This window comes from Microcaecilia unicolor, chromosome 8 (assembly GCF_901765095.1).
Source record: "Microcaecilia unicolor chromosome 8, aMicUni1.1, whole genome shotgun sequence".
Lineage (NCBI taxonomy): Eukaryota > Metazoa > Chordata > Amphibia > Gymnophiona > Siphonopidae > Microcaecilia > Microcaecilia unicolor.
In genome coordinates, this window is record NC_044038.1 from 232,959,014 (window position 1) to 232,972,462 (window position 13,449).

The 13,449-nt window shown below is 44.1% G+C and overlaps 1 protein-coding gene across 2 annotated transcripts in view; it reads right to left on the reverse strand.

Moving 5' to 3' along the window:
• The window catches only part of CTNNBL1 (catenin beta like 1), a 297,567-nt gene that overhangs the window by 12,105 nt on the left and 272,013 nt on the right, over positions 1 to 13,449 (reverse strand). For both annotated transcript variants that reach the window (XM_030212603.1, XM_030212602.1), the window contains one exon: positions 1,163 to 1,300. In XM_030212603.1, the coding sequence (XP_030068463.1) occupies positions 1,163 to 1,300 (138 nt within the window). The remainder of the gene's footprint in view (positions 1 to 1,162; positions 1,301 to 13,449) is intronic.

Genomic DNA, 13,449 nt, shown 5'->3' on the forward strand with positions numbered 1-13,449 from the left:
TGCTAGTGGGGCGCAATAAGGGGAAGCCCAAGTGGATTTCAGCAGTGAGAGACACGGACACGGCTTAAAGAAAAGATAAGTTTATTGTTTAGAGCACATGCAGTTTGAGCACTTTTATGTGTTTGCAATAGCACTACAAAAAAATGAATTAAGGGATAGCCCAATGAAGAGACGCTATGCCACTAGGCAAAAGAATTAATGATATTGCCCACATAAGTGGTATCTTCTGAGGGTTCCCTTATATAAGTATAAGAATATATTATAACATGAATATGTTCAATTCCATAATGTGTAAGGAGAAAAATTAAAGGTAGTGCTATTTGCAGACAGTTAGTTCCTATCTTTGGTTTTGTAGTTTATTTGGTTGCGTTTACTAAAGAGCATTTTATTGGGGAGATTTTGAGTGGTTTCAACGCTAGTGGAATAGCAACATTCCATTTAGAATCTCCAATAGTATCTATTTTATTTTTGTTATATTTGTACCCTGCGCTTTCCCACTCATGGCAGGCTCAATGCGGCTTACATGGGGCAATGGAGGGTTAAGTGACTTGCCCAGAGTCACAAAGAGCTGCCTGTGCCTGAAGTGGGAATGGAACTCAGTTCCTCAGTTCCCCAGGACCAAAGTCCACCACCCTAACCACTAGGCCACTCCTCCACTGTTGCTACTATTTGAGATTCCAGCAACATTCCATGCAGAAGTCGGCCCTTGCAGATCACCAATGTGGCCGCGCAGGCTTCTGCGAGTCTGACGTCCTGCACATATGTGCAGGACGTCAGACTCACAGAAACAGAAGCCTGCGCAGCCTTCTACATGGAATGTTGCTAGTGGAATAGCAACATTCCATGTAGAATCTCCAATAGTATCTATTTTATTTTGTTACATTTGTACCCTGCGCTTTCCCACTCATGGCAGGCTCAATGCGGCTTACATGGGGCAATGGAGGGTTAAGTGACTTGCCCAGAGTCACAAGGAGCTGCCTGTGCCTGGAATTGAACTCAGTTCCTCAGGACCAAAGTCCAACACCCTAACCACTAGGCCACTCCTCCACTAGAATGAGTGAACAGGAAGCTATTTCCCAATATAAATTCTTCCCCCCCCCCCCCCCCCGACCTCACAGACTCAATACACATCCCAGGTGGCCACAGCTGGGTATCTCGTTACCTGAGTAATGCTGGCATTGCTAATTTCTGCCATGATGTAACAGATAAGCTGCAGCACGAAGAGTCCTGCATCTAGACGGCGGAGGTAGAACTCATCCTCAATGTCATCGTCGATTATCTCACCGCGACGCACCATGTCCTGAAAAAGAGCATTAAAACATACACAGAGATGAGGGTCTATCACATCACCAGACTCCTCCTTCCTATGATTCTGATACAATATTTTCGATAGGGATGTCCAGTTCACAGTTATTGTACTGGAGAATTTATTGGGCAATTTTATAAACTAGGCGCCAACATTTACACGTGTTATGGGCCAGATTTAGTAAATGGCATCCAAATAAAGGTGTTGAAAAAAAAATCGGCGTCCAGCGCCACGTTATAAAGGGCACTCTAGGATGAGCGCTCTTTATAGAACACTGTTGCCGAATTCTGCGTCCAACTTTGGGAGCATGGACTTAAACCAACTGAAACCAGGTGTAAATCATGGCAAACAAGTTGGGAGCTCATAAGCACCGCCATACTGGGAAAAGACCAAGGGTCCATCAAACCCAGCATCCTGTCTCTGACAGCAGCCAATCCAGGCTTCAAGAACCTGGCAACGCCCCCCCCCCCCCCCCAAACAAAAAAAAATAAATAATGTTCAATGGAAATTTCCTTCAGAAATATGTTCAAACCCCCCTTAAACTCCGTAAGGCCAGCCGCTGCTACCACATTCTCTGGCAACGAGTTCCAGAATCCAACTACACGCTGAGTAAAGAAAATCTTTCTCCTATTTGTTTTAAATCTACCATATTCTAGCTTCATCTTGTGTCCCCTGGTTCTATTATTGTTTGAAAGTGTAAACAAACGCTTCACATCTGTCAGCTCTACTCCGCTCATTATCTTGTAGACTTCTATCATATCACCCCTCAGCCGCCTTTTCTCCAAGCTGAAGAGCCCTAACATTCTTAGCCTTTCCTCATAGGGAAGTCGTTCCATCCCTTTTAATCATTTTCATCGCCCTTCTCTGCACCTTCTCCAATTCCTTTATATCTTTTTTGAGATGCGGCGACCAGACTTGGACACAATATTCGAGGTGTGGTCGCACCATGGAACGATACAACGGCATTATAAAATCCTCGTGTTTGTTTTCCATCCCTTTCCTAATTATACTGAACATTCTGTTCGCTTTTTTGGCCGCCGCAACACATCCGTGGTATTCTGTGATATTAAGCACAATTTTCCAGGAACGTCCCTGACCCTCCCCCATGGGAATGCCCCCTTTGCAGTTGTGCCGTGGATACACTAAGGCGCTATCCTATAACTGGGCACTTAAGCGTATTTCCACAACGATCTGCCTTTCAGCTCACTGCACCTGCTGGAACGCATTTCCATGCTGAAATTTGGGTGCAGAATTTAGGTGCCATTTACAGAATTTCCCCATATGCTTGTAAATGTTTAGAATACACACGTATATGCCAGCATGCCGTCTAAGAAAAAAATTATATATGCCCAACGCTAACACTATAATTATTATGGACATTCAATCAGAGGAAATGTGTCTGTACACACAAACCTTATTCTACCACAACATTACTGTATTTGTTCATACCGGAATTGGCAAATGCCTTTCCGGTACTATGTAAGCCACATTGAGCCTGCAAATAGGTGGGAAAATGTGGGATACAAATGTAACAAATAAATAAATATAAACCTCTCATGACATTTCAAGACTTCAGTGGTAACTCGTTTCACATAGGAACATTTTCTCATGGAGAGACAGAGGTTTAACTCTGATGCAGTCTACTGGTGCAACATGACTCATATTGGTTGCGGGTCTCTCTGTACAAGTTAAGTAAAAGATATTTTACCTTTAATTTCAAAAATTGCTAAAAAAAATAATTATAAGACCGATGAAAAAGTGGGTAAAGTCATAAGACTTTCCTATGTGAAATGAGTTACCACTGAGATCTTGAAACGTGCGCATTTCCTGATTGAATGTTTATAATTCAATGTTTATCATACATGGCCAAAACTGAGCTTCTCATTTTTCCCCCTAAACCCACCTCTCCTCTCCCCCCTTGCTCTATTTCTGTGGATAACACTCTCATTCTCCCCGTCTCATCAGCTCGTAACCTTGGGGTCATCTTCGACTCCTCTCTCTCTCTCTCTCCTTCTCTGCTCACATTCAGCAGATTGCCAAAACCTGTCGTTTCTTTCTCTATAACAACAGCAAAATCTGTCCCTTCCTCTCTGAGCACTCTACCAGAACCCTTGTCCACACTCTCATCACCTCTCGCCTAGATTACTGCAACCTACAGTGGTGGAAATAAGTATTTGATCCCTTGCTGATTTTGTAAGTTTGCCCACTGACAAAGACATGAGCAGCCCATAATTGAAGGGTAGGTTATTGGTAACAGTGAGAGATAGCACATCACAAATTAAATCCGGAAAATCACATTGTGGAAAGTATATGAATTTATTTGCATTCTGCAGAGGGAAATAAGTATTTGATCCCCCACCAACCAGTAAGAGATCTGGCCCCTACAGACCAGGTAGATGCTCCAAATCAACTCGTTACCTGTATGACAGACAGCTGTCGGCAATGGTCACCTGTATGAAAGACACCTGTCCACAGACTCAGTGAATCAGTCAGACTCTAACCTCTACAAAATGGCCAAGAGCAAGGAGCTGTCTAAGGATGTCAGGGACAAGATCATACACCTGCACAAGGCTGGAATGGGCTACAAAACCATCAGTAAGACGCTGGGCGAGAAGGAGACAACTGTTGGTGCCATAGTAAGAAAATGGAAGAAGTACAAAATGACTGTCAATCGACAAAGATCTGGGGCTCCACGCAAAATCTCACCTCGTGGGGTATCCTTGATCATGAGGAAGGTTAGAAATCAGCCTACAACTACAAGGGGGGAACTTGTCAATGATCTCAAGGCAGCTGGGACCACTGTCACCACGAAAACCATTGGTAACACATTACGACATAACGGATTGCAATCCTGCAGTGCCCGCAAGGTCCCCCTGCTCCGGAAGGCACATGTGACGGCCCGTCTGAAGTTTGCCAGTGAACACCTGGATGATGCCGAGAGTGATTGGGAGAAGGTGCTGTGGTCAGATGAGACAAAAATTGAGCTCTTTGGCATGAACTCAACTCGCCGTGTTTGGAGGAAGAGAAATGCTGCCTATGACCCAAAGAACACCGTCCCCACTGTCAAGCATGGAGGTGGAAATGTTATGTTTTGGGGGTGTTTCTCTGCTAAGGGCACAGGACTACTTCACCGCATCAATGGGAGAATGGATGGGGCCATGTACCGTACAATTCTGAGTGACAACCTCCTTCCCTCCGCCAGGGCCTTAAAAATGGGTCGTGGCTGGGTCTTCCAGCACGACAATGACCCAAAACATACAGCCAAGGCAACAAAGGAGTGGCTCAGGAAGAAGCACATTAGGGTCATGGAGTGGCCTAGCCAGTCACCAGACCTTAATCCCATTGAAAACTTATGGAGGGAGCTGAAGCTGCGAGTTGCCAAGCGACAGCCCAGAACTCTTAATGATTTAGAGATGATCTGCAAAGAGGAGTGGACCAAAATTCCTCCTGACATGTGTGCAAACCTCATCATCAACTACAGAAGACGTCTGACCGCTGTGCTTGCCAACAAGGGTTTTGCCACCAAGTATTAGGTCTTGTTTGCCAGAGGGATTAAATACTTATTTCCCTCTGCAGAATGCAAATAAATTCATATACTTTCCACAATGTGATTTTCCGGATTTAATTTGTGATGTGCTATCTCTCACTGTTACCAATAACCTACCCTTCAATTATGGGCTGCTCATGTCTTTGTCAGTGGGCAAACTTACAAAATCAGCAAGGGATCAAATACTTATTTCCACCACTGTACTTCTCACCAGCCTCCTACTTAGCCATCTCTCTCCTCTTCAATCAGTCCAAAACTCTGCTGCGTGACTCATTTTCCGCCAGAGTCGCTATGCTCACATTAGCCCTCTCCTCAAGTCAGTTCACTGGCTCCCTATCAGTTTCCGCATTCAATTCAAACTTCTCTTACTGACCTATAAGTGCATTCACTCTGCTGCTCCCCAGTACCTCTCCACTCCTGTCTCTTTCTACGCCCCCCCCCCCCCTTGGGCACTCCGCTCTGCTGACAGATCTCTCGTCTGTCCCCTTCTCCTCTACTGCTAATTCCAGACTCCGTCCCTTTTACCTCGCTGCACCTCACGCCTGGAATAGACTTCCTGAGCCTGTACATCTAGCCCCGTCTTTGGCCGCCTTTAAGTCCAGGCTAAAAGCCCACCTCTTTGACACTGCTTTTGACTCCTAGCCACTACTCACTTGCCCTGTACCCCACCTCTTTAATTCCCTTACCTCTTAATTGTTCTGTTTACCTGTCTTATTTAGATTGTAAGCTCTTTGAGCAGGGGCTGTCTTTTTTCGTATATGGTGTACAGCGCTGCGTATGCCTTGTAGCACTACAGAAGTGATAAGTAGTAGTAGTAATATAATTATAGTGCTAGCATTGGGCATATATCACTCTTGTTTGCGAGGCTCCCACTTTGAGAACTGGAAACTTTAATTAGATTTAAGCATGCCATCTTGGATATATGCTATATTTACAAAGATAATTCATTAGGAGCAGGTACCTGCTGCCCTGAGGTACTTCCACTAACATCAACTCTTTCACTGGGTATATGCGAATGCCTAAATGTTAAGCGTGTATATAACTAGTTATGATAGTATTCTAAAAAGGAAAGCGGATGCCAACTTTCTTATACAGAAGAGGCTCCTATGCGCATCCTTTTTGCCCTGTTACAGAACTGTCCCCTCAGTGACCCACTTAATTACTGACTTTCTGGCTTCACTGCGCTGTATGTGCCGAGTATGGTTGTCTCTGATATGTGCAACTGCACGATTTCTTGGACCTGTTTCCATTTAACGCTTTCGTTCTACTACAGCAGGACCCCCCCCCCCCCCCCCCCCCCGAGGAAGGCATCACCGCCGAAACACGGCCAGAAGTGGTACTCCTTGTGCTTGTATCCATTGATGAATAAAAGGTTTTTGTTTATAAGTACATAAGTAATGCCATACTGGGAAAAGACCATCGAGCCCAGCATCCTGTCCACGACAGCGGCCAATCCAGGCCAAGGGCACCTGGCAAGCTTCCCAAACGTACAAACATTCTATACACGTTATTCCTGGAATTTTGGATTTTTCCAAGTCCGTTTAGTAGCGGTTTATGGACTTGTCCTTTAGGAAACCGTCCAACCCCTTTTTAAACTCTGCTAAGCTAACCACCTTCACCACTTTCTCCGGAAACTAATTCCAGAGTTTAATTACACGTTGGGTGAAGAAACATTTTCTCCGATTTGTTTTAAATTTACTACACTGTAGTTTCATCGCATGCCCCCTAGTCCTAGTATTTTTGGAAAGCGTGAACAGACGCTTCACATCCACCTGTTCCACTCCACTCATTATTTTATATACCTCTATCATGTCTCCCCTCAGCCGTCTCTTCTCCAAGCTGAAAAGCCCTAGCCTCCTTAGTCTTTCTTCATAGGGAAGTCGTCCCATCCCCGCTATCATTTTAGTCGCCCTTCGCTGCACCTTTTCCAATTCTACTATATCTTTATCATCCTGGTACAATGCTTTGTGATCATTCGCACTTTTTTTTTGTTCTCTGGCTTTCTGAAATCCCATTAAAATGCCAGTGGAACACTTGAAGACAATGCTCACAATTTGTATGCTTCCTTTTTAGTGCTGTGGGAGGATGCCAGATTGGAAATTTAAACCCGACTTCAACAAAACAACTATTCACTATTGAACTGAAGAGCAAGCATCACCGTCTTCCCTAAATGCATACTGATCTGCCACTGTATCTCAATTCTACGCTAACAAAATCACCTCTATAATTAAGACAATTCAAGTTTTCCATTCCTTCCAAAATAACACACACATACATCATAATGCAAGAAAGGTTTACCTTGTAATCAAACACACAGGATCCCAGAACTACAAAGATATGAAAGCAAAGATAAAAAGCGAAGAGACTGCCAAGTAAGGCATAATTAGTTTCAAGTCTGGTTCTCGGGGTTTACAACATACACATCTATACCTCGGAAGCAAACAGAACTCAGAGAAGTGTTTTTTTTTTTCCTTTTTTTTTTTTGGAAAACTGCTTTTTAGATCTTCATTATGCTCCATTAAAAGGGAAGCAAATGCTCTGGTCTGTGCCGGCTCCCTGGTGCTAAAACTGTATTTTGATCAACTGACTCAGAATTCCAGGGGCACTTCCCTTCCCTTAAGTGGAAGAAGGAAAAGAGAGTGATGGACTGTATGTGTATAAAATTACCATTCTCACAGTAAGAGCCAAACGTAGTTTCAGATCCACTTCTACCAGCTCTCTAGCATACTGTCCAAAACCAGCTAAAGCCTGTACGCTTAAGAATCTCATTCAGTATGTGCGGGGGGGTTTTTTTTTTACCCCTTTCACGCACGTCTGCGCCTCACAAGCTGCTAGGTGCTAACACCCTGCATGATTTATTACGTTGCTGGCTGACAGGTGGGCCTGTACAGACAGAGTAATATTTCCTCATTAGAGCCGGTGCAGGGGCGTTTAACTGCATTGCTCAGCAAGGAGAAATCTTCTTTGCAAGTCAGTCCTATAACCCAGGATAGGGATTGCACAATTCTACTTGTGCCAACTTAAGACATCAAATGGGCTTCTTTCTGCCATTAATTTAGCTCTGCATTCTGTGTGGAGAGGTAAACGGTGAATGTGCAAGAAATCCAGTTATTTCCTACCGAATGAGCAATGCAGCAGCAAAGGGAAAAACAGTAATAGATTTCTATGCAAATGAAGCAAATGCTATACAGGTCTTCTTCACATAATTACGAATGGACACATCACCTTCACTATCTGCAGGACCCTAACTTGAGAAATACCTTATCGCTCTCCACAACGATGCTATTTAATAACTTTCTAAAATGTCACTTTCGGCAGCTTTTGCTTGATATATGTTTAAATCTATTTATTCATTTTATATTTTAACAAGCAATCTACTTGTACAGAAATACAGCGTTAAATATAAACAAAAAATATCATACATTATTATTTATGACATAATCAAACATATAAACGGCGAGTGACCGACTCACTCGCAAATGCGCAGAAGAGACTTCCGTCTCTGTCCCGCCCCCGCGTCAATACGTGATGACGGGGGGGGGGGGGGGGGACAGAGAGGGAAACTGCGCTGCCGAAGTTGCTACCGCTCCTACCCCCCCCCACTCAGAGTCACCGCCGCCGCCACCCCTCCACCCGGCCCTCTCTTCCCTTCTGAACTTACACATCCATTCGCTGAACGCAGCAACGCACATCAGCTGAGCTGCCCCTTCCTTCTCTGCCTGTGTCCCGCCCTTGCTGCCGTTACGTCACAGGAGGGCGGGGCCACAGGCAGAGAAGGAAGGGCCCATGCAGCTCAGCTGATGTGGCTTCCTGCATTCGGCAAATGGATGTGTAAGTTCAGAAGCGAAGAGAGGACCCGGGCCGGGTGGAGGGGTAGCGGCGACGACTCCGAGGGGGGAGGGAGCAGTGGCGACCTCGCGGGGGGGGGGGGGGGGGGGGAGGAAAACCCCAATACCAGCCCGTTTTTACGTGCTCAACGGCTAGTATTATATATATATTCAACGTTTCCTTAGACCACTATTCGGGGACATAGTCAAAACGAGAAGAATTATTTGTGGATTAGCATAGCATATAATAAGGCTACACAAGGTGGCTTCACGTAATTCTTATATTATCTCAGTTGTTTAGTATCTAGAAAAGATTTCAACTCTTCTGGTACAAAAAAGGAATATTTTATCTCAGCAAAACGGACCAAACATTTACAGGGGTTTGCGAGGAAAAATGTGCTTTTGCTTGATATAATTGGTGTACGCTTTCAAATGTGACAGGAGACTCCAATACATTTGCATACTGAAGGCAACAAATAAGAAATTCTAATGATGAAGGCAAGAACTGATCTGATATGGGCAATGGCAGCCACAGCTCTTTTTGGATCAGCACGGTTTCCTCGTGAGTTCGTTTTTGAGTGCGGCACAGAATTCTCCATTCAGCAGTGAAAGATAAATGAGCCATTAAGGAAATGAACATAAAAATAGAATGACAATTTTCTGCCAACAGCTAGTTAAAGGCTGATGTTGCTGAGATCATGATCCTTTATATCAAGTTGGATATATAGAAGAATATAACATAGAGATGACAAAGAACTGACTAGTCCATCCAGTCTACCCAACAGTCACGCTAATTATCAATTCACTAGTAAAAAAGGCCCGTTGAAACGCAATGAAACGGGCGCTAGCAAGGGAAATTCCCACCCCCCCTCCCTCTCAACCCCCCTCTGTCCCTCCGTTTCTCCCTCCCTCCCGAGTTGCAGACCCCTTCCCTCCCAGTTCAAGGCCCCCTTCACGCCCCTCCCACTGAGTTGAACCCCCCCTTGGCGTTACTGCCTGCCCCCCCCCCCCGTAGCGCGACCCTCTGGACACCACCCTTTCGTCCGGAAAACCTCCCCCAAAGCCTGTGCATACCTCTGCTGACGGAGGCGAACTTCTCTTCTCGGCTGCGGGGCGTTCTGTGTTGAATGAGCATCTGTTGAAGTTTCTGTTTGTGCGTCTGATGTCAGACGCACACACAGAGACTTGGACAGATACTCCTTCATACAGCCACGCCCCGCAGGCGAGAAGAGAAGTTCGTCTCCGTCAGCAGAGGTAGGCGAGGGCTTCGGGGGAGGGTTTTCGGAGGAAAGGATGGTGTCCAGAGGGTCACAGCAGGGGGGTCCAGTATCGCGGAGGGGGTGTGTTGCAATCGGAGGGAGGGGGGAGTGTGTAACTCGTTGGTAGGGGAGCGTGTTTCCCTACTCCTGCCTTTCCATTGCGTTCCTTTCGTTCACTGAAATTGTTCCGCCCTTGACCTCATCACGTTCGACGCGAGGGCTTGACAGAGAGACATGGCCAGTGGAGAGGCTTCACCACCATGAAGTTACGAACCCTTCATGGAAGTGGGTGGAGCTTGGGGGCTTAATTAGAACGTTGGGGTTGCAAATTATGTCCGGATGGGGCGTGGCTGAGGGCGGGTGTATGAGTGAGAGTGGTGCTGACAGGCTACAACAGTATAGGGCTTCAGTGTTTCCCTGCCACACAGTGAGCTTCAGAATTGGAGGTGAGAATTATTTATATAGATGATTACACCAACAATGAATGTGGTATAAAATACTTGGTCTTTCTTCGCCAGTTCTTGGATCCAGATCATAGAAGTCTGCCTGGCACTGGCCTTAGTTCTTCATAGCTGAAAGTCGCTATCTACGCATCACTCAACACATAGGCAATCATTTAAGTTTTATTTTATTTATACCATCCATTTTCTAATTAGGAATCCTGTTGGTTCATCCCACTCCTTTTTGGATTTTGTCACCATCACCTCCCTCAGGAGTGCATTCCAGACATCACCCACCTTCTCTATGAAAAAGAATTTCAAGAATTTCCCCGACACTACTCCTAAGACTACCATTCTGCAACTTCAGTTCATATCCTCTAGTTTTACTGTTTCCTCTTCTCTGGAAAAGATCTGTTTGAAGGGTAATAACTTTCAAGTATTTAAATGTACATATATCTCCCCTATTCCTTCTTTCCACAAGGGTATACATATTCAGGTCTTCCAGCCGCTTCTCAAGCTATATACCATTCCTATAAACAGTTTTAAGTCCTTTACATCTTTAGCAAGATACGGCCTCCAAAACTGAACACAATACTTTAAGTGGGGCCTCACCAACAACTTCTACAGGTGCATCAGCACCTTCTTTCTTCTCTCTCTATGTATTCTGGCATCCTTCTGGCTATGGCCACCACCTTGTCAAAGTTTCATCATCCAAAGGTTCCTTTCCCTGACTGTGCTTAACAGCCTCTCACCTCCTAGCACAAACGGCTCCTTTGGACTTCTACTCTTCAAGTGTATCGCTCTGCACTTCTTTGCATTAAATTTTAATTGACAAAACATTTGACCATTCTTCTAACTTTTTCAGATCCCTTTTCATGTTGCCCGCTTCTAGTGTGGCCACTCATTTGCAAATCTTGGTATCATCTGCAAGGAGGCAAACCTTACTGTCTAATCCTTCAGCAACGTTGCTCACAAATATATTGAATAGAATCAGCCCCAGCACCAATCCCTGATGTACTCCACTTCTCACCTTTCCTTCTTGCATGTCCTCGATCCAATTCTCTGGTCACCCAGTCAAAGAATTCAATCAGATTCATTTGCATGATCTACTTTTGGTAAAACCATGTCCCTCATATCTTGTAAACCACTGGATTCCAGGAAATTCACTATCCTTTTCCTCAACAGCATTTTCATTACTTTTCCAACGACTGAAGTGAGGCTTACTGGCCTGTAATTTCCCCCTTCTTCTTTGTCTTCTCCAATCCAGCAGAACCTCTCCCATTTCTACCGATTTATTAAACAAACCATTAAGAGAACCTGCCAGAACCTCTCTGAGCTCCCTCAGTATCCTGGGATGGACCCCGACCGGTCCCATGGCTTTGTCCACCTTTTACAAGTTGCTCATCAACAGTTTCTTCCGTAAACTGTGCAATTATCTACTCCATTCTCATATGGTCCATGCATCATGCCTAGGCCTTTCCTGAGTTGTTCTTGGCAAGTCAGCAAGGTGGGATATTCCATAAGGGCATACTAATAAAAAAAAATGCCCCTTTGTGAGCCCCTTCAGGAGAGTTGGGCCTGGAATCTTGGTTGATTTGGCTAGGAGTGCTATTTGGTAACTGTGGGGCTGATATTCAGACTGAGGCAGGTAGCCGGGCTGTCTCCCGAAGTCAGCGCTCTGCATGGATATTCAATGTCAGGCATGGACAAGAATCAAAGTTATAAATGAGCACAGAGAAGCACCTCATTTACTTTCTAAACTTTAGAACATGGTGGTGCAAATTTGTGTAGTAGACAGGACTTGACGTTATTCCTTAATCCTCAGTCAGTAATAAATGGGTTCTATTACATGATCAAATTGAAGATGAAAGGGCAAAGTTGATGCTTATTTATTACATTTGTACCCCGCGCTTTCCCGCTCATCAAAGGCTCAATGCGGCTTACATAGTAACAAGAGAATACAATCTGTAGTATCAGAATCAACAAACGAGGTATGTGATAGGACAAATAAACAAGGAGTAGATGGGATAGAAGAGGTGTGAAAGAAAGGATAGGGATAGATAAGGAGGTGGGGCGATAAAGGAGAAGTTGGGAAGAGCACAGAGGGTAAGAAGGTTGGTAGGAGATATTTTCTGAGTCATTGTTGTTAATGATTAGTTGAACCGGTAAATAGATGGATTGCTTATGTTTGCTTATGGTATGTCAAGTCATTCGGGTAAACCTGTTTGAATAGATGGGTTATCACCGACACGTGGCTTTTTCGTATCTGTCCTAAAGATTTTTCTTTCTTTTGCTGTTCACGTTTAGAAGAAAAGGAAGAGGAGTGGCTTGTATTTTTTAAGAATGCAATCCCTTTGATTAGACTCCCCTTTAAAAGTCTTGCAAGCATAGTAATCCTGAATTTAAAAACAAATTTTGGATCACAACTGGATATTCTGCACTTCCACAGAGCTCCCCCTCCCCATACCAACAGTGTTTCCATGAGGAATCTGATTTATTTAACCACAGAGATGGTACTAGTCTATATTAACATTGTTATACTGGGTGATTTTAATATTCCAACTGATGCTTCTTGTTCAGGCCCATCTAATTTTTTTTTTAAAGACACTATAAAGTTTTTAGATTTATACCTGTTGATGTCCATTCCCATCCATTTCATAGACACCATTTTTTGATTAAGACCCTTTTGATGGGTCTTTATGGTAAAAAAGAAAAATTGCATTCAAATAAATAAACTTTATTATAGCCTGAGGCCTTGCTAATTATTTTTTTTTTCAGACTAAGGTGGGAGCTTATTTTATACAAGAATAGATGAATAATGAGCTTTTACTATAGCAACTAACAAAACTGCACCGATGAGGCTAGTTAAAACTCTTAATAAAGAAATTCGGCCCCTTGGTTTAATTATGACCACCAGAAATTAAAAGCTATTGGGCCAGAGGCTATAAAGGAAGATATTATATAATGACAGAGCTGCTTAGGAAATGCTCTCTCTTTACAGCAGCGTATTTCCAAGCTATAGGGTTAGCAGAGCACGATTACTATTCAGAGACAGTTAAAGAAGCTGACA